This window comes from Epinephelus fuscoguttatus, linkage group LG20 (assembly GCF_011397635.1).
Source record: "Epinephelus fuscoguttatus linkage group LG20, E.fuscoguttatus.final_Chr_v1".
NCBI classification, from domain to species: Eukaryota; Metazoa; Chordata; class Actinopteri; order Perciformes; family Serranidae; genus Epinephelus; species Epinephelus fuscoguttatus.
In genome coordinates this window covers 34,414,906-34,440,719 of record NC_064771.1, presented here as the reverse complement: position 1 = coordinate 34,440,719, position 25,814 = coordinate 34,414,906, and the positions used below count along the sequence as shown (strand labels likewise).

At 40.3% G+C, this 25,814-nt stretch overlaps 2 protein-coding genes across 2 annotated transcripts in view; both read right to left on the bottom strand.

Annotated features, from left to right (window-relative positions):
• The window catches only part of LOC125881296 (scavenger receptor cysteine-rich type 1 protein M130-like), a 39,245-nt gene extending 38,349 nt beyond the window's left edge, over positions 1 to 896 (bottom strand). The window contains exon 1 of the mRNA XM_049564383.1: positions 809 to 896. Within this exon, the coding sequence (XP_049420340.1) occupies positions 809 to 896 (88 nt within the window). The remainder of the gene's footprint in view (positions 1 to 808) is intronic.
• Positions 897 to 3,886: 2,990 nt separating this feature from the next.
• Positions 3,887 to 25,481, bottom strand: LOC125881039 (scavenger receptor cysteine-rich type 1 protein M130-like). The gene is made up of 9 exons (XM_049563948.1): positions 25,301 to 25,481; positions 24,731 to 25,045; positions 24,538 to 24,637; positions 7,189 to 7,370; positions 5,750 to 6,031; positions 5,180 to 5,494; positions 4,802 to 5,086; positions 4,253 to 4,335; positions 3,887 to 4,130 (listed from the first exon to the last, which is right to left on the bottom strand). The coding sequence occupies exons 1-9, from the start codon at positions 25,317 to 25,319 to the stop codon at positions 4,011 to 4,013; spliced, it is 1,701 nt and encodes a 566-aa protein (XP_049419905.1). The 5' UTR covers positions 25,320 to 25,481; the 3' UTR covers positions 3,887 to 4,010.
• Positions 25,482 to 25,814: the final 333 nt, after the last annotated feature.

Sequence of the window (25,814 nt, the reverse complement as noted above, 5' to 3'; positions counted from 1 at the left end):
TGATGAATGCACTGGAAATATTTAGCTAAATAAATAAATATATTCCATGCAGTCGCGCCATCCTCTCCCCCTCCTGCGCTCACAGAGTGGACAACGAGACGTTAGAGGCAGTGCGGATTAAATACGTATTTAGAAAGAATTTCAATTCAGGATTTGAGTTGGATTTTACAACGTATTTATGAAACAATTATCACTCACTCCAAGCGCAAAATAAGGCTGCTAGATTTAATTTCAGTGATAACGTGGATCTAAGATGGATATAGCGTGACATTAAATTTGTGTGAGACATCAATAAAAATCTGACTCCACTTCTCCACCTCGCCGTCTGTGTCGTCACTTCCCAGTGTCTCCAAAATGTGGGCACGCATGACTCAGAGTTTGCTTACAGGTGCGCACATTCTCCCGCCAAGTTTATTTTTATCAATCACAACCTTTGCGTGGTAAGTGGCGTACGCCACTTTCAAGCTCTGTTTTGTGCGTAAGCAAGCTTTATAAATGAGGCCCCCGATCCATTATATTCAAGCAGTTATAGATGAGAGCAGAGATGCATTTGAAAATGCAGCCTTCAAGACTTTACAACATACAGTAGTTTAATTAAACTTTTTACACTGAGGTTTTGAATGCACCCTGTCTCTTGCCCTAAGTCATCTGGAATTGGATCCAGGACACTTGCGACCTTAAAGAAGATAAGCAGTTACAGAAAATGGATGGAGTTTTTGTTTCAAATACAGAACTGTGACTCTAATTCAATATTGTAACACTCAGGTTTTGCATCTTTCACACATTCATCATAAAAACACAGTCTTACCTGAGCTCCACAGCAACAGCAGCACCATCAGCAGGGGATCCATGTCCAGGTGGACCGTCTGTCTCTTCTTGTCTGTTGGACTCGTCATCTGTTCTCTGCTATTTATGTCTCTTCTTTTGTCGAATCATCAGCCAACTGTTGAGCAACTTCACAGAACTGATAAACCACAGATTAAAGGGTGAGTTCACTGAATTTATGTGACCATTAGTTCTTCATTGTCCTTCTCATATTTCTGAGTTCACAGTATAAATTTTTATAATTTATGAAATGCATTTTATCACTGTCTTTCAAAGCAAACCCAAATTCTATGTGTGTGTGTATCCATTTTAAATCCAGAGAGTAGCTGTCAGTATGTGCAAATCATCCACACATGAAGCTGATGAGAGACTTTATAGAGGCTGATAAATGGAAGTAATACAATACAGTTTTTAGTCTGAGACTGAAAGGGTTAAGGTACTTTAGACCACTCTGTGCACGATTTCTACAGCTTGTGTCAGAACTCTGTGCCTGTAGGCCCTCTGCAAGGATGGCTGAAAACTGGATGCCTCTATGTGATAAGATTAAAAATTATTAAGAGTTTCGCAACAGTCAAAGCACACTCTGTGGTTCCCATGGTAACCTAATCTGTTAGTTTGGCTGCATCTTCCTGTCAGAGAGAAATGATGATGATACATCTCCTTTAAAGTCAGTCCAGTTGACTGTCTATATATTAATAACTTTTCATAACACATATACATTTACTGCATTCTTCTTTACAGGTTAATAATTTCCCAATTACTGTCTCCCACAAATAAACAAATTAGATTTTATCTGGAAATTTTAACTTCTGCTCTATTTTAGGTCTTAGATTCTTATTGTTGATGCGCGTAATTTTCTTCTTACATATATTTAATGAGCATTGTTGAAGAATTGTTTCATTGCCAACTACTGCTTCTCTGTAATAGTTCTGCATATTACAAATAATTCAAAATAGGGAATAATTCAAAGGAACTGAAAAAAAAAACAGGCAAAACAAACACAAGGATAATCAAAATGACCTCACAGAGACACAAAACAACTACAAACAGACAAAAAAAGCCAAAAAGATACATAATAATGACAGAGACCCAAAACCACCACAAAGTCTGCAGGTCTCATTGATAAAATGTGAGCAGAAGGAATTTCTGTATATTTTGGCATTCATCAATATATTAGTAGCTCCAATCTGTTCGTAGTTATTAACAAAATCTACACCTGCCTCTGACTGCTCGTAGCATTTGTGTAAATAAGGATTGCACATAAACATTGTATGTGATTATTAGAAATTCAAGTTTTAATTCCTATTGTGCTGTTATGTTCATAGTACACAAACACCTTTGATGTAAGTTAAACATGACAGGAGATTAGAAATAAAATATATTTTGCTAAATTAGCTGGTATTGAGCAGAGTTAAGCTTCATGAATCAAGAAACAAGTGACAGTTTTTGTTTTTCTCTCAGATTCTTGTCATAGTGTTCAGGCTGTACGAGCAACGAAGTAAAAAACAAACATGTTAATGTCAGTTTTGTGTTTCTGGGTTTGGAGATATCAGAAATTTCTAACATATCTCTAACTTAATTGACAGAATTGTTAAAGTATCAATAAACCGGTGCCATAATAGCTACAAAACCACTGGAACTGCAATGGTAATTCACCCATCAACTGTGTTGATGATTCCAGCTTCTCCAGTAGGATAATTTGTTGCTTTTCTCAGTTTCATTTCACAGTAATCTAATTATCTTTTGGGTTTTGGACTGTAGGTCAAACAAAACAAGCCATTTGGAACTGTTACCTTAGATTCTGAACAAACTACGATAGACATTTTTCACTTTTTCACTTCCGTAGAGATTTATTTACAATACAAGAAACTATGATGCATAGTCAAATATAACTAAGTTATAAGTTAATATAAAACTTAAGGGACTCTGATATTAAAAGATTTAAGTACACAAACAAGTCATTGTGGGGTGTATGTAGATATTTATTTATTTATTAACAATACAAGATGAGCCATGATATGATGCATGGTCAAACATAGGCTGTACTGACAAAGATAACCATGTCTAATAATAAATGAGGAACACTCTCAAACTGGCTATTAGTGATCAATAACTGAACCAACCAAAGCGCAACTGATTACAAGCATTATGTATTATGAGACTACAAATCAAGCTCATGTTATGAATAATGACTGATATGTAGAGACTGGATAAAAGGACTTTGTGCAGAAATGGACAAGGCCTCCCATGATCCTTCAAGCTCTGCCTCCTCTATAGAAGGCATATCTGTCTGGTTCAGGAGTTCCTTTAAGTGTTTCCTCCACTATCTGTCTATCTATCTCTATCTATCTAATGTCCTCAGTCTGAGTCAACAGTTCTCCTCTTCAGCTGGAAACAGCCTGGGCTAAGCTCTGCCTCCCTCTCCTGAGCTGTCTGATTATCTGTCAGAACCTTGACTGAAAGTCCTTCTCCAGGGCCTACCCCAAACTCCACCCACACAGTTTTTGCCCCAGCGACCACAGACGCCGCAGTCCTGCTGGTGTTTCTGGAGTCTCCTGATTGAGCTTGAAAAGACTCTTTCTTCAACTAAATGGTCTTTTTCACCACTGATGTCCACTAGCAGATTCTTTGGTTTCCACCACATCGGGCACAGGTGACCTTCTACGCACAACCTCAACAAGGCCCACCTGGACTCCATGTCTCCAATGGCCATCGGGACACAATAAATTTGCTAAAGATTAGAAAAAAATTGTGGTGATTGCAAATAAATGATGGTGAAGGCATGGGAAAGATTGTTTTGGTTATTAAAAAGGCAAATGTTCATTGTAGGTCTGTGACAAGTCCTCTTGCATGAAAGTCTGATGCACTGCATGTCCATCCACCACCCTGACCTCCATGTACTTACTTTCCATCTTGCAACATAACGGTCAGACTACTTACTACACTGCCACTGAACGAAATCTCAAGGTGCAGAATTGTTCAAAATGGACTTGACTCCTTGTGAAACTGGGCTCCAAAACCTGGTTGGATTATCACTTGAGACTGAGAGGAGAGACCTTTAGTTATCTCTTCCTGCTTTCATTCTTTTAGCCATTTGACAAGGATTTAAAAGAAATGTTCCATTCAGAGTTGATGTTTGGCAGGTGAGAAATCTAATTAGATGTGAGATGAGCTCTTTGGAGGTCCTACTCTTCTGCCTGGGCTCCTTCCTCTTCAGCCGATCCTCCTTCAGCTCTGGAAACACCGAGGTTGTAATAATCCACCTCGATGTTCTCCTGTTGGCCTGGCTTCTTCCCTCTGGTGGTCTGGCGAGACATGACAGCACACAGATATGAGTTATTGCATCACTCCTCTCTTCAGTTCAACACACACAGGCTAAGAGCTTCGTTTGAGCCAGTCCTCTAACCAACAGAGATGTGTACGGTACCTTAAAGATGAAATAGATGACAGTGTTGAACAACAGCAGAATCAGCGGCAGGATGACCAGTCTGATGATAAAAGCTGCTGGATCTGATGAAACACATTCACAGACACACACATCAGTACAGCTGCTCCCATCAACCTTAGACTTCAGTCACGTTAAATCACCTAAAATCACTCATCAGTTAACTAAAGTCACTGTGAGGGGATGAATTAAAGCCTGCTCATTCTCTCCCTAATGCCCCTGTCTGGTTGAAATGAAATCAACACCTTCACATAAAACCACAGGAGGTTGCTTAAAGGGGCAGATTGCCACAGTTTGAAGCATCAGGGAATAAGCCCACTTCTCTACCCATCAGGATGCTATTGTCCTGGATAATTTTACAGTTCAGATCAGAGGAAGGACGACACTGGAAGATCGCTGTCACAGATGATTGGTGCATCTCAAAGTCAAGGGATCTTGCCTAGCCTCTGTAGGGCTCAACTCAGAAGGACCCGTCCTACCAAAGAAGCATCCTTGACTTTCAGAAGCACCAGATGTCACTGATGGGCTTACCTGAACAGGTGAGCTCCAGGGTGGAGGAAGACCAGGACAATAATGTCACACACTCTCTCAGAGCAGATCCAGAGTGAACACAGTCAAAGTTGATCTTCCATGCAGGTCTGTTGGAGGAGTCCTCTTTCCTTCCTGCTGAAACAGCAGAGCCACAGTTCAGGTTTCTACAGAAGGCAACTGCTGACGTCAGAGTCCAGTCAGAGCCATCCACTGGTCTCCAGTCTCTTTGTTTCACCTCCAGTGTTCCACTACAGCGACTGGATCCTCCCACCAACCTGACAGGATCTGAACAGAAACCAGAGAGTCATCAGTAAAAGAACAAAGTGAGTTTCATTACAACAGAAATGAACCAAATCAAATCTGCAGCTCCTCTTCTACCTGAGCAGGTGAGTCCAACAGCTTTGCCAGATGAGCAGGTGTTTCTATCAGAGTCTGAGCTTCTACAGTCCAGGAGAGCAGACTCATTACCTCCACACTGGAACTCTTTGGTCCACATTGGAGCTTCCACTTCTCCATAGAGCGCCCCCTGGAGGACTGAAGGAGCCCCACAGCCCAGCTCCCTACAGACCACCTCTGCATCCTGCTGGTCAAAGTCATCTTCACACACTGAGGACCACGACTGGTTAGACTGGTCAGACTTCACCTCCAGTCGTCCTGAACATAGATTAGTCCCATTCACCAGCCTGACAGAGTCTGGAGGGAGGGACAGAATTTAAATTTTAAAACTGATCTTTATTTGTGATTATTGATACTATGAAACAGACATGATACATCTCATCAGACACTGTACAGATTCACATATTCCCAAACCATTAGTTCAGGAAGTCTGATACACAAGCAGTTTCATCAGAGTGCAGCCTGGAAGATCTTATGATCAACTACAGGGTTTTTGATACAAGCATATCTTGGAAAGATTACTGTCATAGATGATGTAACAGACCAGCTTACCTACGCAGGTGATCTCCATGATGGAGGAAGAGGAACCTGATGTTACACACTCCCTCAGGGTATGTCCAGCCTGAATACAGCTAGGACTGATCTTCCATGCAGATTTGAGCAAGGCCTCATTTCTTATTCCTGCTGAAACAGCAGAGCCACAGTCCAAGTCTCTGCAGACGACAGCTGCTTCCTTCAGAGTCCAGTCAGAGCCATCCACTGGTCTCCAGTCTCCTCGTTTCACCTCCAGTGTTCCTGCACAGCGACTGGATCCTCCCACCAACCTGACAGGCTCTGAACAGAAACCAGAGGGTCATCAGTAAAGGGATAAAGTGAGTTTCATTAGAACAGAAATTAAGCAGAATCACAGCTGCAGCTCCTCTTCTACCTGATCAGGGATGCTTTTCATTGTGCTAACTTATAATTCACGTCCTCTCTCTTCCTGTGACCTGCAAATCGCTCCCCCTTTCCCATCATGGAGGATCTTCGAATCCCTTGCATGCAACTTGAGGAGACAAGGAGTTAGGAGGCCTCTGGAGGATGTTAGAGTGAGGAAACACAGGTGTATCCCGTGTGTCCACTTTTATTAAGTATCATGAGGGATAAATGCTGCACCTCCACATGTGGCTCAATAACTGACACCACTCAAGACTGATACCGTGGAACCAAGGATTTCTCATTTGGCAGCTTTGACTCCTCCATCTTCATTTCTGTTATTTGCATCTCTCTCACACATACTTACTGGGAGGAAGTGAAGGAAGCAAGGAGGGACGTTAACATAATGAAAAGAACCCCAGGTGAGTCCAACAGCTCTGCCAGGTGAGCAGGATTTTTAATTATTCGATGCAAAGCTGAGCATCTTACCCAGCTGCTGCATATCAGGTGGACTGCTGACTAGATCTATCCATCTCCATTCATTAGTAAGTATATTTCCTTTGTCGTCACAGGTGCCTTGCAGGGGGAATTGTGAAACAGCAGCAAGGGCCTCGGCACCCAATAAAAGCACTCACAACACAGTATATCCTACTTGTGGCGAGGTGTCCTCCAGGGCAATGGCCACATGGCAGTTTGTCCTGCCAATGCTTGCATGGCAGATTCCTTCATCAGACTCTAAATTTAATGCGATTTTACTTGGGAGTTAATTATCATCGCTCCCCACTACCTACTGAGCTGAGCCTGGTGTCAGGTCATTGCCTAGATTTCAAACAATGCCTGTATTCTACATTCAGGTCACATGGAGGGCGACATACTGTAATGAGGAAGTCACATACACAAGCAATTACACAATTCGTACTTTCTACAAGATGTTATCATCAACATTTATGATTTCAATACAAATATTGATATAATTCACATCTGTCATGTTGCTGAGCAGACCTCTGTGTCTCTGCATTTCATACCACATAAAGAGATTCTAACTAAGTCATAGATGATGTCACAGACAGGTTTACCTAAGCAGGTGAGCTCCAGGATGGAAGAGGAGGAACCTGATGTGACACACTCCCTCAGAGTATATCCAGCCTGAATACAGTCAGGATTGATATTCCATGTAGGTGTGGACATGGACTCATTTCTTATTCCTGTTGACACAGCATAGCCACAGTCCAAGTCTTCACAGGCTATAGCTGCTGACCTCAGAGTCCAGTCAGAGCCATCCACTGGTCTCCAGTCTCCTTGTTTCACCTCCAGTGTTCCAGTACAGCGACTGGATCCTCCCACCAACCTGACAGGATCTGAACAGAAAGCAGAGAGTCATCAGTAAAAGAACAAAGTGAGTTTCATTACAACAGAAATGAACCAAATCAAATCTGCAGCTCCTCTTCTACCTGAGCAGGTGAGTCCAATAGCTTTGCCAGATGAACAGGTGTTATTATCAGAGTCTGAGCTTCTACAGTCCAGGAGAGCAGACTCGTTACCTCCACACTGGAACTCTTTGGTCCACATTGGAGCCTCCAGTTCTCCATAGAGCGCCCCCTGGAGGACTGAAGGAGCCCCACAGCCCAGCTCCCTACAGACCACCTCTGCATCCTGCTGGTCAAAGTCATCTTCACACACTGAGGACCACGACTGGTTCGACTTCACCTCCAGTCGTCCTGAACACAGACCAGTCCCATTCACCAGCCTGGCAAACACTGAGATGGACAGAGAGAACAAGTTCATACCATAGCAGTTATTATAATATTTCAAAATTCCTGACTTTGACACCTCTACCACATCTTGTGGTAGCATGAAAAATGACATGTTGACGACAGCAATGCCTGATGAACAGAAACAAGATCTACCACCTTAAAAGGAGGTGGGCTTGTAAATCTTAAGAGCTGCTGATAATCTGTTCAGTGTATCAGCTAAATGAAGTGTTTGGTGTTTGTTCTTGCACCAGGAACGAGCAAAGTTCCAGATGATCTGGAGACTCAGCAAGTCAAGGATGTGTCAAGGAGCCAGAGCTGGGTGGAATTTTAATTTGTAAAATGTTCTCATAGTAGTGGTTGCAACCTTTCATCCTGTTTACTTTTTCATGAATACTTAAGTTATGTCTGGATACACTCATTGTGCTACTTTTAATTTATTAACATTCTTATCCATATTGTACATTTCAATCTTTCCCTCTAAAACGTAAGATGTTTGGTTCCTGCTGATCCTGGTTCTGGCGTGGCTCTTCCTTATCAGGTAGTCACAACCCGTCATGACTCTGTTCACAGTAGAATAACAAATGAAGCTACAACATATTCAGATTAGACTTCTCCTGCTCTGTGGCAAAAACCAATGTCTCGATACTGAAAAAGCTGGTTGATACATAGTTTCACATCATGTTCCAGACAAGATCAGTGATTCTGGATTGTTACAATTGCTCAGTCTCAGAGTAATCTTTGAAATGACAACATCAGCACAGCATCAGCTTGAAAAGAGGATCATCACTGTGTTAGTGATTCTGTTTGCCATGACTCTGAACCTGGTTGTCAAGTCAGCAGAGGTAGGGTGTTGAGGAGTCTTCATGGATCACTTGACGGTGAATATATTGGTGCCTTAATGCAGGTGGGTCCTCTCAGATCTTGAGACATGTCATCCAGGCCCAGCTGAGTTTTAAACCTGGAATGTCCAGGTCCATGGTCTGGAGGATGAAGAAGGTGACGGGAAAGTTTTGCTTGAAGTTATCCAGATCCCGTCTTAGCAAAGTCTACACCCAGATCAGCCACTTCTTGCATCTGTGGCTGGGACTCCCACAAAATTTGAGTCGTATCACTGCAATAGTGACGTCGGGATGGGTAGTGTTCTGAGACTTTGCTAAGAAGGTGTCAAAGGGAAGAAGAGAGGTCACATGATTCAAGAAGAGATTCAAGCACAGGTGGAGGAAGTATGTGCCATATGGATCATAGGGATGAAGGAACAGGACACATGGACCCATTGGGAGCAAGTTGTTGATTGAGAGATTATTTTGCCCTGATTACTTTGTTCCTGATCCAGTCAGTTTACAACATCCAACCTCAGATGTGTTGGACCTTGAGAGGCAGCAGAATATCTCAGTCACCATTACAGAGACCACACACAGGCCAAAACCTGGTTTTCATGATGTCTGAAACAGAAAGGCAAATGGTTTTGCTGGAATTAACTCTCCCCTGGGGAGAGTTGAGGATGGTGTGTATCTGTTAAGGTTGGCTGCAGTGACTTCATTGGCAAGTCCCTATAAAGGACATTAAAGCTATTTGGAAGACAAGTACATCTAACTGGAAGAGTCCTAAACACTGGGAGGTGATTAACAGCTTTAAAAACGTGATACCTTGATTCTGATACCAGCAGATCATTGTAGTGCTAACATGTATGTTGTTCAATGATGACAGTCTACCTAAGCTATTAGCGCTGTTACAGATGTTGATGGTGAGGCCGTCAACGATGTCCTTTAGAGATGAGAAGTCCTTTACAATGTACGTGTGAATTTTGTCAGGATCGGAGGCGATGGATCTCAGCTCATTTTTGTTGGCATCCTTTACTCCTGAGAGAAAAAAATAGTGTTAATAACTGTGTTTAAAAAACGGGACTCAAAACAAAGAAAACCATTCGGCTGGCAAAGTCATAAAATTGTGGTTTTCTAACACCTAAACTAAACAATTGACAGACCAGACTGATGGTTGAGCATTTTTCATTCCATTCACTACAAATCATATGGACTTTACATTACTGCTCATATCTGCTAAAGCATGTCCCATGATTGTAACTTGACTTTATTTCTTTTGGACAGCCGGTGGCTTTAGTTCAATTTGGTCCACTACTATAATCAAATCACAAAGACTGAAATTAGCCTGACCTGGTGCTCATGACATAAAGACATGAACTGATATAAATGATAAATGCTGTCATTTTTACACTTTAAGGAATGATCTAGCTAACATTTTTATTTTGACAAACATGAAGTACCACATTCAGTTTATATTGATGTCACTTATATAAGTATTGTAGTTTCAGAGCTTATCCTCATTTTACAAATTTTTCTGATGCTGTTCAGCATCATCATTATTGAAAGTGAGAGTCAGTCACCAATAGCGTAGATCTCGATTCCAGCGTTCTTCAGGTTCTGTGAGGGAAGGAATATGTCATCCTGGGACTTTCCATCAGTGATCAAAACAGCAATTTTTTGGGAGTCTGCTCGCATTCCCACATTAGATTTAAAGTTTTTAAGGAGGATATAGTCCAGAGCCCGTCCTGTATGACAGTAAAAAAAGAGGGATCAAAAACCATAGTGTTGTGAAGTTGGGGGAGTCAGTTCAGGTGCCCCTTGTTCCAGTAAAAACGAAGTAATTATTAGTATAATCACAATTTGCATAATAATGCCAACATTTTTAATATTGTACAACAATACTATGCTATAATTCACATTACTGCATACTTTTCTATTGGATTACTCTACATTTGCACACATAACATCTACTGCACATCTGTCCGTCCTGGAAGAGGGATCCCTCCTCAGTTGCTCTTCCTGAGGTTTCTCCCATTTTTCCCATTGTAAGTTTTTTTTTTAAAGTTTTATCACTGCAATCAGTGTAATCATTATAACAAACAGGAAAATGTTCTTTTACAACTTCAGCTGAAGTCTCTTTTCTCAAGATGATTTGTCAATAATATTTTCAAATACACTGTTTTTTTGTATAATCTGTTGTGGGGGGAAGATTTCATTCACACATTGCTCAAAATATACACTATACACTTCTATGTGGTAAATATGTTGTAAACAATCACACACACACACACACACACACACACACACACACACACACACACATTGGGACTGTCAATTGATTAAAAAAAATGAACTAATTAATCACACAATTTTCTGTAATTAATCACGATTAATTTATCAATAGATTGATTGCGTTTAATCACATTTTTCTACTTAAGTCTGAAGCTTGTAACAGATATTTATTTATGCAAAATCATGAAGTTAATACAAATTAAACACAAAGAATGTATATTTAAATTCAAAGATTATCTTAATAGCTTTTTTTAAACTTTGAACACAGTTTCTCTCCTGTGAAGTACAACTTTTCAACAGTGACTCAGCTTGAAAGGCATGTTTCTTGTATCTGCTGACAGAAATAATAACAAACCCAGGCCTAAAGGTTAAAGTGCAGGTTGAATACCAGAACCATCAAGGCCATTAAAATTCTTATAGGAACTAACAATAATATAAATGTTCTTAATAACAAAATGTGTTCCATCTTCATGTGCCAGTTGAATTTTAAAAAGGTGCACAAGAGTCAATGCAAATATATAAAAGAACACGGAAAGATGCTGCTGAAAGTCCAGAATGTTGAACATTTTTCACTCCATAGAGACAATTTGGCTCATACCTTCTTTGCACTCAGCCAGTTACTGAGGCAGACCAGTTTGTTTACATTATCAGAAGATAAAGAAGCTCGCTTCCTTTGAATAATGTGGCCTGAGAGTGAGATAAACCTCTCACAGGGCACTGTGGTTGCAGGGGTTGACAGGTACTTGCGTGCAGTGTGTGCCAGCTTGGCAAGTGTCCTCATACAAAGTGCGCAGTCTTGACATGATGGTTCCTCTCGAGGGTAGATTATAAGAGGTATCTCCCAATGCAGCGCGAATGACTTCTCTAAATCTGTCATCTTCTACTATGCTAATTGGCCGGCACTTTTTAGCTATCCAAATAGGCCTAAGCAAGGAATTGGTTAATTTTCATTCACAGGTTTCATTATTCACCCACGAACACCACACTCCTGCAGTGTGGACTGGCGAGGCCCCATAGAGGTGAATTTAGCAGGGTGTTTTGCTCTAAGGTGATACGGCAGAGATGAATTACTTCTGTGGTAATTAAATTCGGCTTTGCAAATTGTGCAAGTTACTGTCGTTTCGTCCAATGAGCTGTCAGGCAACTTCTTAAAGTGTATAAGCATTTCAAGTTGGTAAATGCTTGACGTATTTATTTATTTATTGTACAAAATACTCATTCACTCATTGACCCAAATACAGAGAGTAAATATATTTGACTCCAATTTTGGGCTAATATTCAGCTGGAGCCTCTGGTCCCACCCCACAGTCCCACACAGTGTGAGGCTGCTATGGATTAGACAACATCCTGTTACATCACCTGTCCTAGTGCTTCCTCCTTTGTATGGCAGACGATATGTGTGCCTCAGCAGGGAATATTTGGTCTGGTGGGCGTTCAGGTGCCACTCAGTCCTTGGGTCTCGACTATACTGAACCAGACCTGCAGAAAACACACAGCAATGTGAAAAAGGCTGACCCAGCCCTTCTTTTAAAATGATGATGACAAAAACAATAATAACAGTAGGTATTCTTTACAAAATTACAATATTGTGAATGAAACAAAGTTCAGACAGAAAAATGCAGTAATTAAGGAAAGATGAACACTGTAGCATCTAATAATAACGTCAGTAATCAAAATATGCAACCATAGTTTTATAAATGTGATGTTTGTTTATTATTGTTGTTGTCTTGTTATCATCATTACCCCCAGCACTCACACACACATACATGTATCATGAACTCTCAAATGCCTGTACAAATTTGCAAATGTACAGATGGAACAAATGACTAAATTCTCGACCAGCTCAACCACTCATGTTATCATCCCATCTTTTCCTTATTTGATTTATGATTATTGCTTTGCTTCATCATTTTTGTTGTTGATGTTAGGTGTTTTTGTGTGTGTGTGTCTGTGTTGTTTGGAAGATTTAAAAAAAAAATTAAGAACAAAAATAAAAACAAAGCAAAGAAAGAAAGGAAGTGAAACTGATGTAATATCTGACTCAGTTTCGTTAGGATTCTTTCACACCTGCCCTGTTTGGTTTGGTTCAATGGAACTCAAGTTTGTTTGCCACCTCAGTGCGATTTGTTTGTGCAGGGGTGAACCCAAGCAAAACAACTGGACCAAGACCTTCCTGAAGAGGTGGTCTCGGTCTGGTTATAAACGAACTCTGGTGCGGTTGAATTGTGGTGAGAAGGTGTTCCGACCTGAATGTGAACCAACTGCAGTCACATGACTCATTGTTTGGGTTAAACATGAGCATGTTACAGTCCTGGAGGATTATTAATGTGCACCTCCTCCTGTACTGCCTTAATATGCACATTCAGCACATCCAATGCATCAAAACATTGTTTTCTAGTTGGAGCCGCGCCTCGTTTTCAAACTGTATGCTTTGACTAAAATGAACAATGACAGCAATATAGTCCACGATGAGCAGCGCTAAAATCAACCTGCGTAGTTGTCCCTCCATTGTGACATTAGAAAGTGTCACATTTATCTTGCAAGTGTACTCTTCTTCAACGTTTGCTTTACTTCCTGGATTTTTCCCACATGGAAATTCTGACCAATCAAGAGCAGCTTTCTCACACAAGGCATTTGATCTGGTCCACTTGTAAATGCTGCCGTGAGAACACGAACCAACTCTAGGCAATTATACAACTTTGTGAGAAAATTAGTCTCTGATTGAGACCAAAGGAGACGACTCTAGGGCTGAATGCAGCCTTAGATTGTGCCCCGCTCTTCTCTAGTTGATTCTGGTATGAACTATTACATAAGTAGACCAGCTACTGTACAACATTAAAATACTGCTTGTAGATCAACTCATCACTTAACATCCAAGTTTTCATGTTTTAGATTTTGTCACTTCTTTCATTTGCTTCGATTAAAATCTTGAATATAGCACCTGTACCTGTATTTAAATATTTTTACATATTGGTGTGAAATCTTGAGATAATAAAAAAACTAATAATAATTGTCCAAACATAGTGCAAAGAGTGGTAGTATAAACAGAAGAAGAAAAAGTAAGAATATTACCAATCTGGACTCTGTCTGGACTGATATTGAAGACGCTGACTAGTCTAGCAAGAAAAGACCTTAAGAAATTAAAATTGTGGAGACCAATGCTGTAGGAGCCGTCCACCAATAGCACGATGTCAGCCTTGGCTGTGGTTTCACAGTGAGCACCTGGAGGAAAACAAAGGATTGTGGGATACATTCTGCAAAAGATTAGAAGAAGATTAAACATAGACGTAAGACTAACAGCCATGTTAGCAGCTCTGAGAGGCTGTATTCAAGCACAGTGATACTACCATACTGACATGATGACAATGCTAACATGCTAATGTGTAGCAGATATACAAAATAAAATGTTCACCGTCTTTGTTTAGCATTTTAGCATACTCACATTTACTGCCTAGCACTAATGACAAAGTCCAGGTAATTGGCCATAAACCAAAATACTGTACATGTAAATGTGACCTGAGAACAGCACTAGATGAAAAGTAAATGGCAGAAAAGTATTTCTTGAGGTCTGTTCCAAGGTTTAGTATTGGGCATTCTTCTCTGTCTGTAATGAAATCAGTTTATTTCTTTGCAGATGACACACAGCTCTATATCTCTGCTTCAGCAGATCAGCTATCAGCTGTCTTGTTAATTTATTCTGCATTTAAAACAGGACAAATTGAGATTTTGGTCATCATAAAACAGAAAGATCCTCATTTCACATCTTACAGCTCTTCTACTTCCATGGTTGCTAATCTGGGAACAAATCTTTTTATATTTGCTTAACTTTTGAAGCACACATTTGGTAAAGTGGCCCTTCACCACTTATAAGGACACTGACGAGGTTACACCATTTCTCTCCTTGGACACCTGGGAAAAGTTATTCACACTATTTACCTTCTCTTGATTACTGTGAAGCTCTGTTTACAGGCTGTCCTGAGAGCCTGATCAAACAACTACAAAAACACTGCAGGCAAGATCCTAAACACTAAAGGAATTGTGCATATCACCCCCAGAGTAAAAGCTTGACGGGATGCATATTCGAGTCACTGCTGATTGGTTAGAACAAAATAATTGTCCTGTCAAACACAAAACAGCTGGAGACACCTTGTTGACCCATCCATCCACTTCATTTATCTTTGTTTTCTGTTTACCTGTTGAGTTGCGTTTTCCTTCAGCCCAGAGTCCTGAGGAGAAAATCAGAGAAGAAACCTAACTGTAAAGCAGCATTTTGATTGGAGCAGAGCTGTGAACTAAACAAACGTTTTCAGGCTCATCTCAGAGACAAAAACAGATGACTGTATGAACTCACTCTGGAATCATGTGTGTACCACTGCCTTGCAAAGCTAAAACCAGTTTGGAAAGGAAAACTATGGTTTATTAAAACTTGGGTTATATTTTCATACCTCTGAACATAACTGTGGGAGGAGCCAAATACAGAGTAGTAACAGTTATTTCTTTAAAGTGTATGTTGAACTAGCTTTGCAGTACAGTTCTTAAAGGGTAAATGTAACAAAGCAAACTTCAACACTGAGATATCCCGTGTGATGACATCACTGAACAACTGTGCTATTTAAAGAGTGTGTGTGTATGCAGCTTGTCTTTGTATCCTTGTGTGGACCAAACCTTAGTGAAACACCCTTTCTGTGGGGACATTAATGACGGTCCCTTCAACTATAGCAGAGAGAAGCTTATTTTGAACTTTCTGAAGTGAGATTTGTACTGTCTACTTCCACCTGGTTTGTTTTCTGCTCCCTTATAGCTCCAGTGGATGTGGTGGCCCTCTCAAAGAACTCAAATATCATGGACCACACAAAGTACTTAAAACAAGTGTGTGTGTGTGTGTGTGTGTGTGTGTGTGTGTGTGTGTGTGTGTGTGTGTGTGTGTGTTTGTTTTTAAATATAGTGTATATTTTCTTGCTTTTATTTCCTCGCCTATTGATTGTCGCTGTTTATTGTTCATCAGAGTACGTGGCGGAGCAGGTCACTGAATTTATGTGACCATTGGTTCTTAGTCAATGTCCTTCTCATAATTCTGTGAGTTCACAGTACACATATACAATATTTACAATTTCAACAAAAGGGGATCAAAAGCTTAATTCAGAGTCAGCCAGCTTAATAAGTTATTTTTTAACATATAGATTCAACCCAAGCTACCATGACTGTTTATAACCCCTCCTCGTGAGTTATTATGATCCAGTTGACACGAGAACATCACAGTTTAATTATACTTAATAAAGCTGAAAAGAGATCACTGAACAGTTGCCTGTTATTTATTGGTTATTACGACTATTTTACCCTTCCCTACCAACACCCGATGTCAGCACCAACAAATCAACAACCACCGCCTTCCACCCAGGAGGCCGGTGTTCACTTCCTGTAAGATTGTAAACCCTGTTCTTTTTTCCTAAACCCAACCATGTGCTTTTGTTGTTGAAGGAATAAAACTTCAATTGGCAGTGTTGTACCAATGTAGTGCGTTTACTTTGAAAGAGACTGTATGCAAACTGTACATTTCCTGTAAAAAGTGTAATTAAAAAAAAAAGAGACATGTAACAGGCAGAACTTGACACAGTGTCCCAGAATGTCAACAACCAGCACACCCAGGGTACCTTGGACATTGTATCTGGAGTTTGCTGTCTCTATTAAGTAGCTGTCTGTTATTCACTCGCTGTAGAGCAGGAAACAGCACTTCAAAATAAAAGCTATGACTGGGAAATTTGTTGTACCTCAAAATAAAGTGTGTTTATTTCCAACTTTGCGTGTCACTTGCAGTCCATTTAGAATGGACCTGCGACCCACTTTTGGACTGCGACCCACCAGTTGGGAACCATTGCATAATTTCTGCATTTGTGTCAAAATTCTGTGCTTGTAGCTGCTCTGCTTGGATAGCTAAGAAAAATGGGGAAACTTGATTTTTAAAGGAGCAATAAGCGAAATTCATCATTTCTAGATTGAAGGAATTAAAAATTGCTATGTGAAGAACTAGAGTGTAATTTCATCTGGAGTATAGCATGACTTGTACACCCCCTCTCTCTGTGTTGATCTCAGCCCATTGTTTACAAGGTCCGCTGCGCGTTCATGTATAATCATGTGATCCCCAAAGACCTCAAAGGTCTTAAAATTGTTGTGGCAGGAATATTTAATCTGACTTTCTTTCTTTTCTTTTTGTTGTGCAAGCCGTGGAGATGTTGATGGACTCAGACTCTGACATTTCCTGTTTTGATCAATATTCTGAATCCGATTTGGACGAAGAAGCAAAGCGAGTTTGGTGGGAAACGGGATGTCCATGATGGTGACAGTGACACAAGGACAAGACACCCACAGAGGAGACAGAGACAATAGAACACTGAGCGATCACTGAACGTGGTGTGTTCCGCTGCTACACCTCAAAGAGAATATTGTTTTCATTATTATTACTATTACTTTCATTTATACAGTTCAAACTGACGTAAGGACATGAGAAAAAACAAAAGAATATAAATGTGAAATTGGTTTTATCCTGAAAATTACTCTTTGTTCAAAATTTTCTCAACTTTTTGTCCGAAATGTTTGTTTTTTTTGATGAGAATAAAGAAATTCAAGTGTTGATAAAAAAAAAAAAAAAAAACTAGAAGGCCTCTTCTTTAGTGTCATGGATATACAGTTTACATATTCATAAAAGAAATTATTTTGTGGGTCTTGAAAAATTAGTGAGTATGATCAAAAATGCTGGCGGTGGCTGGAAAATAATACATGGCATGAAAAGTGTTAATGGTCTCTGTTTACCAGTTGATTTGTGTTTTCCTTCAGAAGAAACATGAATATGAAGCAGCATATTGATTTGAGTTTTTTCATACATGTGACCACCATAGTGGTAGCAGCACAATCGGAAAAGTAACAGAACTGTGTCTTTAAAACACTAATGAAATGTTTTCAGTGTGTGACAACACAATAAATGTATACAAATAAAACATGTCTCAGTGTGTGTTGTAATTTCCTTATTTGGATTTGTTTTAATGTAGACATTTTAAATCTTCCAAATGTCCATACAGAGTAAATCTACAGACCAGCTCTCATAAAGATAATGCAGTACAACAGCCAAATTTTAAATCCAGAAATCCTGTGTGATAACATTACTAAACCCTTGTGGTACTGAAAGAGTGTATCTTTGTTCTTGTCTTTGTAGCCTTGTGTGGCCCAAACCTTGTTGTTTTTACTTGTGAGGACAGTTTGTCTTGTCTCCACAACGAAAGCAATTAAAAAAAAGAAAAAAAAACCCTCTGTATGAGTAATAGAGATTCTCACGCTCTATTACCACCTGATTTGTTTTTTTGCTCCGTCATAGCTCCAGTGGAAGTGGTGGTCCTCACAGAGACCTCAAAGATAATGGGCCACACGAAGTACTGACAACGAGAGTGTGTGTATTCATTTTTAACTATACTACTTATACTACTTATTGGTTGTTGCTGTTTATCATTCATCAGAGTATGTTTGTGACACATGCATTAAAGCCTAAATGCAAACCAAATGTCTATTGGAATAATTAATAAAGTTAAAATTTGCTTCACTCAGAAAAGTGCATCAAAATTTAATTTATAAGGAAAAAATAAAAAAAAACATTAAACTGGAGAATATTAGATCAGACTTTTATCTGCTACAATGACAATTAAGGGTATTCAAACTTACAAAATAAAACAGCAATACTTTTTAACCAACTTTGAATGATACTCAGATAATACTTAAAGGCCTGGGGCCTCATTTATAAAAGAGTGCTTAGGATTCATACTAAAAGTTGACGTGCCCCCAAAAGATGAAAATGGCGTGCGCCAAAAAATAATCTGATTTATAACACCGTGCGCACGCACACTTGCACGCAGTGTTCTCTGTATAAATCACAGACCTCCTGGAGTTGTGCGCACCCAGATCCGCCTCATATTCCGCCCTCGACATGCCCTAGTTCAACCATAAATGGTCATGCAAATCACTTCATGAATGCGATCTGCATATAAATAAGCCGGCATGCCAGTGTTCTCTCGTTGTGAGTCATGGCGACGGGTGAGAAACGAACCAAAAAACGGAATTTCTCCGAGATTGAGCAAGAGACCCTTTAACGGGAGGTGGAGGAGTGAAGAAAGATTTTATTTGGTGGCCACAGCAGTGAGATCACTAATAAAAGAAAGCGAAAAAAAGTGGCAACACATCAACGCTGCTGATGCTGTCAGCTGTGTCTGTGGGACTGCACCGACAGTGACAGAACAAAAAAAAAGGTGGTGTGATCTAAAGGTAGACCAAATATTTCTGCTCCATTACCAGCATGTAGTTAATGTGTTGCTTTTAAATTTAAGGATGTTTGACATTGATGTGCGACATAAAGACTCACATTTATTATAGGTGGAGGCAAAAAGGAGGACGTGCACGTTTCTTCAAGCCGGTTTTGTCATGAACAGCACATGTCTAAGTAGGGCTGATGAAATGAGTGTAACGGTTGTGCTTAATGGCTGTATTTCGAGACATGATAAATGCACTAGAAATATTTAGCTAAATAAAAAAATATATTCCATGCAGTCGCGCCATCCTCTCCCCCTCCTGCGCTCACAGAGTGGACAATGACACGTTAGAGGCAGTGTGGATTAAATACGTATTTAGAAAGAATTTCAATTCAGGATTTGAGTTGGATTTTACAACGTTTTTATGAAATAATTATCACTCACTCCAAGTGCAAAATAAGGCTGCTGGATTTAATTTCAATGATAATGTTTATCTAAAGTGGATATAGCGTGACATTAAATTTGTGTGAGACATCAATAAAAATCTGACTCCACTTCTCCACCTCGCCGTCTGTGTCGCCACTTCCCAGTGTCTACCAAAATGTGCGCACGCATGACTCAGAGTTTGCTTACAGGTGCGCACATTCTCCCGCCAAGTTTATTTTTATCAATCACAACCTTTGTGTGGTAAGTGGCGTACGCCACTTTCAAGCTCTGTTTTGTGCATAAGCAAGCTTTATAAATGAGGCCCCTGATCCATTATATTCAAGCAGTTATAGATGAGAGCAGAGATGCATTTGAAAATGCAGCCTTCAAGACTTTACAACATACAGTAGTTTAATTCAACTTTTTACACTGAGGTTTTGAATGCACCCTGTCTCTTGCCCTAAGTCATCTGGAATTGGATCCAGGACACTTGCGACCTTAAAGAGGATAAGCAGTTACAGAAAATGGATGGAGTTTTTGTTTGAAATACAGAACTGTGACTTAATCCAGTATTTTAACACTCAAGTTTTGCACCTTTCACACATTCATCATAAAAACACAGTCTTACCTGAGCTCCACAGCAACAGCAGCACCATCAGCAGGGGATCCATGTCCAGGTGGACCGTCTGTCTCTTCTTGTCTGTCACACTTGTCATCTGTTCTCTGCTAATTATGTCTCTTCTTTTGTCTAATCATCAGCCAACTGTTGAGCAACTTCTCAGAACTGATGAACCACAGATTAAAGGGTGAGTTCACTGAATTTATGTGACCATTAGTTCTTCATTGTCCTTCTCATATTTCTGAGTTCACAGTATAATTTTTTATAATTTATGAAATGCATTTTATCACTGTCTTTCTAAGCAAACCCAAATTCTATGTGTGTGTGTATCCATTATAAATCCAGAGAGTAGCTGTCAGTATGTGCAAATCATCCACACATGAAGCTGATGAGAGACTTTATAGAGGCTGATAAATGGAAGTAATACAATACAGTTTTTAGTCTGAGACTGAAAGGGTTAAGGTACTTTAGACCACTCTGTGCACGATTTCTACAGCTTGTGTCAGAACTCTGTGCCTGTAGGCCCTCTGCAAGGATGGCTGAAAACTGGATTTAAAGGGTTAAGTTGAAGAAAATGTTTGACAAGTCTCAAATGCCTCTATGTGATAAGATTAAAAATTATTAAGAGTTTCGCAACAATCAAAGCACACTCTGTGGTTCCCATGGTAACCTAATCTGTTAGTTTGGCTGCATCTTCCTGTCAGAGAGAAATGATGATGATACATCTCCTTTAAAGTCAGTCCAGTTGACTGTCTATATATTAATAACTTTTCATAACACATATACATTTACTGCATTCTTCTTTACAGGTTAATAATTTCCCAATTACTGTCTCCCACAAATAAACAAATTAGATTTTATCCGGAAATTTTAACTTCTGCTCTATTTTAGGTCTTATATTCTTATTGTTGATGCATGTAATTTTCTTCTTACATATATTTAATGAGCATTGTTGAAGAATTGTTTCATTGCCAACTACTGCTTCTCTGTAATAGTTCTGCATATTACAAATAATTCAAAATAGGGAATAATTCAAAGGAACTGAAAAAAAAACAGGCAAAACAAACACAAGGATAATCAAAATGACCTCACAGAGACACAAAACAGACAAAACAAAACTACAAACAGACAAAAAAAAAGCCAAAAACATACATAATAATGACAGAGACCCAAAACCACCACAAAGTCTGAGGGTCTCATTGATAAAATGTGAGCAGAAGGAATTTCTGTATATTTTGGCATCAATATATTAGTAGCTCCAATCTGTTCGTAGTTATTAACAAAATCTACACCTGCCTCTGACTGCTCGTAGCGTTTGTGTAAATAAGGATTGCACATAAACATTGTATGTGATTATTAGAAATTCAAGTTTTAATTCCTATTGTGCTGTTATGTTCACAGTACACAAACACCTTTGATGTAAGTTAAACATGACAGGAGATTAGAAATAAAATATATTTTGCTAAATTAGCTGGTATTGAGCAGAGTTAAGCTTCATGAATCAAGAAACAAGTGACAGTTTTTGTTTTCTCTCAGATTCTTGTCATAGTGTTCAGGCTGTACGAGCAGCGAAGTAAAAAACAAACATGTTAATGTCAGTTTTGTGTTTCTGGGTTTGGAGATATCAGAAATTTCTAACATATCTCTAACTTAATTGACAGAATTGTTAAAGTACAATAAACCGGTGCCATAATAGCTACAAAACCACTGGAACTGCAATGGTAATTCACCCATCAACTGTGTTGATGATTCCAGCTTCTCCAGTAGGATAATTTGTTGCTTTTCTCAGTTTCATTTCACAGTAATCTAATTATCTTTTGGGTTTTGGACTGTAGGTCAAACAAAACAAGCCATTTGGAACTGTTACCTTTGATTCTGAACAAACTACGATAGACATTTTTCACTTTTTCACTTCCGTAGAGATTTATTTACAATACAAGAAACAGTGATGCATAGTCAAATATAACTAAGTTATAAGTTAATATAAAACTTAAGGGACTCTGATATTAAAAGATTTAAGTACACAAACAAGTCATTGTGGGGTGTATGTAGATATTTATTTATTTATTAACAATACAAGATGAGCCATGATATGATGCATGGTCAAACATAGGCTGTACTGACAAAGATAACCATGTCTAATAATAAATGAGGAACACTCTCAAACTGGCTATTAATGATCAATAACTGAACCAACCAAAGCGCAACTGATTACAAGCATTATGTATTATGAGACTACAAATCAAGCTCATGTTATGAATAATGACTGATATGTAGAGACTGGATAAAAAGGACTTTGTGCAGAAATGGACAAGGCCTCCCATGATCCTTCAAGCTCTGCCTCCTCTATAGAAGGCATATCTGTCTGGTTCAGGAGTTCCTTTAAGTGTTTCCTCCACTATCTGTCTATCTATCTCTATCTATCTAATGTCCTCAGTCTGAGTCAACAGTTCTCCTCTTCAGCTGGAAACAGCCTGGGCTAAGCTCTGCCTCCCTCTCCTGAGCTGTCTGATTATCTGTCAGAACCTTGACTGAAAGTCCTTCTCCAGGGCCTACCCCAAACTCCACCCACACAGTTTTTGCCCCAGCGACCACAGACGCTGCAGTCCTGCTGGCGTTTCTGGAGTCTCCTGATTGAGCTTGAAAAGACTCTTTCTTCAACTAAATGGTCTTTTTCACCACTGATGTCCACTAGCAGATTCTTTGGTTTCCACCACATCGGGCACAGGTGACCTTCTACAACCTCAACAAGGCCCACCTGGACTCCATGTCTCCAATGGCCATCGGGACACAATAAATTTGCTAAAGATTAGAAAAAATTGTGGTGATTGCAAATAAATGATGGTGAAGGCATGGGAAAGATTGTTTTGGTTATTAAAAGGCAAATGTTCATTGTAGGTCTGTGACAAGTCCTCTTGCATGAAAGTCTGATGCACTGCATGTCCATCCACCACCCTGACCTCCATGTACTTACTTTCCATCTTGCAACATAACGGTCAGACTACTTACTACACTGCCACTGAACGAAATCTCAAGGTGCAGAATTGTTCAAAATGGACTTGACTCCTTGTGAAACTGGGCTCCAAAAACCTGGTTGGATTATCACTTGAGACTGAGAGGAGAGACCTTTAGTTATCTCTTCCTGCTTTCATTCTTTTAGCCATTTGACAAGGATTTAAAAGAAATGTTCCATTCAGAGTTGATGTTTGGCAGGTGAGAAATCTAATTAGATGTGAGATGAGCTCTTTGGAGGTCCTACTCTTCTGCCTGGGCTCCTTCCTCTTCAGCCGATCCTCCTTCAGCTCTGGAAACACCGAGGTTGTAATAATCCACCTCGATGTTCTCCTGTGGCCTGGCTTCTTCCCTCTGGTGGTCTGGAGACATGACAGCACACAGATATGAGTTATTGCATCACTCCTCTCTTCAGTTCAACACACACAGGCTAAGAGCTTCGTTTGAGCCAGTCCTCTAACCAACAGAGATGTACGGTACCTTAAAGATGAAATAGATGACAGTGTTGAACAACAGCAGAATCAGCGGCAGGATGACCAGTCTGATGATAAAAGCTGCTGGATCTGATGAAACACATTCACAGACACACACATCAGTACAGCTGCTCCCATCAACCTTAGACTTCAGTCACGTTAAATCACCTAAAATCACTCATCAGTTAACTAAAGTCACTGTGAGGGGATGAATTAAAGCCTGCTCATTCTCTCCCTAATGCCCCTGTCTGGTTGAAATGAAATCAACACCTTCACATAAAACCACAGGAGGTTGCTTAAAGGGCAGATTGCCACAGTTTGAAGCATCAGGGAATAAGCCCACTTCTCTACCCATCAGGATGCTATTGTCCTGGATAATTTTACAGTTCAGATCAGAGGAAGGACGACACTGGAAGATCGCTGTCACAGATGATTGGTGCATCTCAAAGTCAAGGGATCTTGCCTAGCCTCTGTAGGGCTCAACTCGGAAGGACCCGTCCTACCAAAGAAGCATCCTTGACTTTCAGAAGCACCAGATGTCACTGATGGGCTTACCTGAACAGGTGAGCTCCAGGGTGGAGGAAGACCAGGACAATAATGTCACACACTCTCTCAGAGCAGATCCAGAGTGAACACAGTCAAAGTTGATCTTCCATGCAGGTCTGTTGGAGGAGTCCTCTTTCCTTCCTGCTGAAACAGCAGAGCCACAGTTCAGGTTTCTACAGAAGGCAACTGCTGACGTCAGAGTCCAGTCAGAGCCATCCACTGGTCTCCAGTCTCTTTGTTTCACCTCCAGTGTTCCAGTACAGCGACTGGATCCTCCCACCAACCTGACAGGATCTGAACAGAAAGCAGAGAGTCATCAGTAAAAGAACAAAGTGAGTTTCATTACAACAGAAATGAACCAAATCAAATCTGCAGCTCCTCTTCTACCTGAGCAGGTGAGTCCAACAGCTTTGCCAGATGAGCAGGTGTTTCTATCTGAGCCTGAGCTTCTACAGTCCAGGAGAGCAGACTCGTTACCTCCACACTGGAACTCTTTGGTCCACATTGGAGCTTCCACTTCTCCATAGAGCGCCCCCTGGAGGACTGAAGGAGCCCCACAGCCCAGCTCCCTACAGACCACCTCTGCATCCTGCTGGTCAAAGTCATCTTCACACACTGAGGACCACGACTGGTTAGACTGGTCAGACTTCACCTCCAGTCGTCCTGAACATAGATTAGTCCCATTCACCAGCCTGACAGAGTCTGGAGGGAGGGACAGAATTTAAATTTTAAAACTGATCTTTATTTGTGATTGTTGATACTATGAAACAGACATGATACATCTCATCAGACACTGTACAGATTCACATATTCCCAAACCATTAGTTCAGGAAGTCTGATACACAAGCAGTTTCATCAGAGTGCAGCCTGGAAGATCTTATGATCAACTACAGGGTTTTTGATACAAGCATATCTTGGAAAGATTACTGTCATAGATGATGTAACAGACCAGCTTACCTACGCAGGTGATCTCCATGATGGAGGAAGAGGAACCTGATGTTACACACTCCCTCAGGGTATGTCCAGCCTGAATACAGCTAGGACTGATCTTCCATGCAGATTTGCGCAAGGCCTCATTTTTTATTCCTGCTGAAACAGCAGAGCCACAGTCCAAGTCTCTGCAGACGACAGCTGCTTCCTTCAGTGTCCAGTCAGAGCCATCCACTGGTCTCCAGTCTCCTCGTTTCACCTCCAGTGTTCCTGCACAGCGACTGGATCCTCCCACCAACCTGACAGGCTCTGAACAGAAACCAGAGGGTCATCAGTAAAAGAACAAAGTGAGTTTCATTAGAACAGAAATGAAGCAGAATCACAGCTGCAGCTCCTCTTCTACCTGATCAGGGATGCTTTTCATTGTGCTAACTTATACTTCACGTCCTCTCTCTTCCTGTGACCTGCAAATCGCTCCCCCTTTCCCATCATGGAGGATCTTCGAATCCCTTGCATGCAACTTGAGGAGACAAGGAGTTAG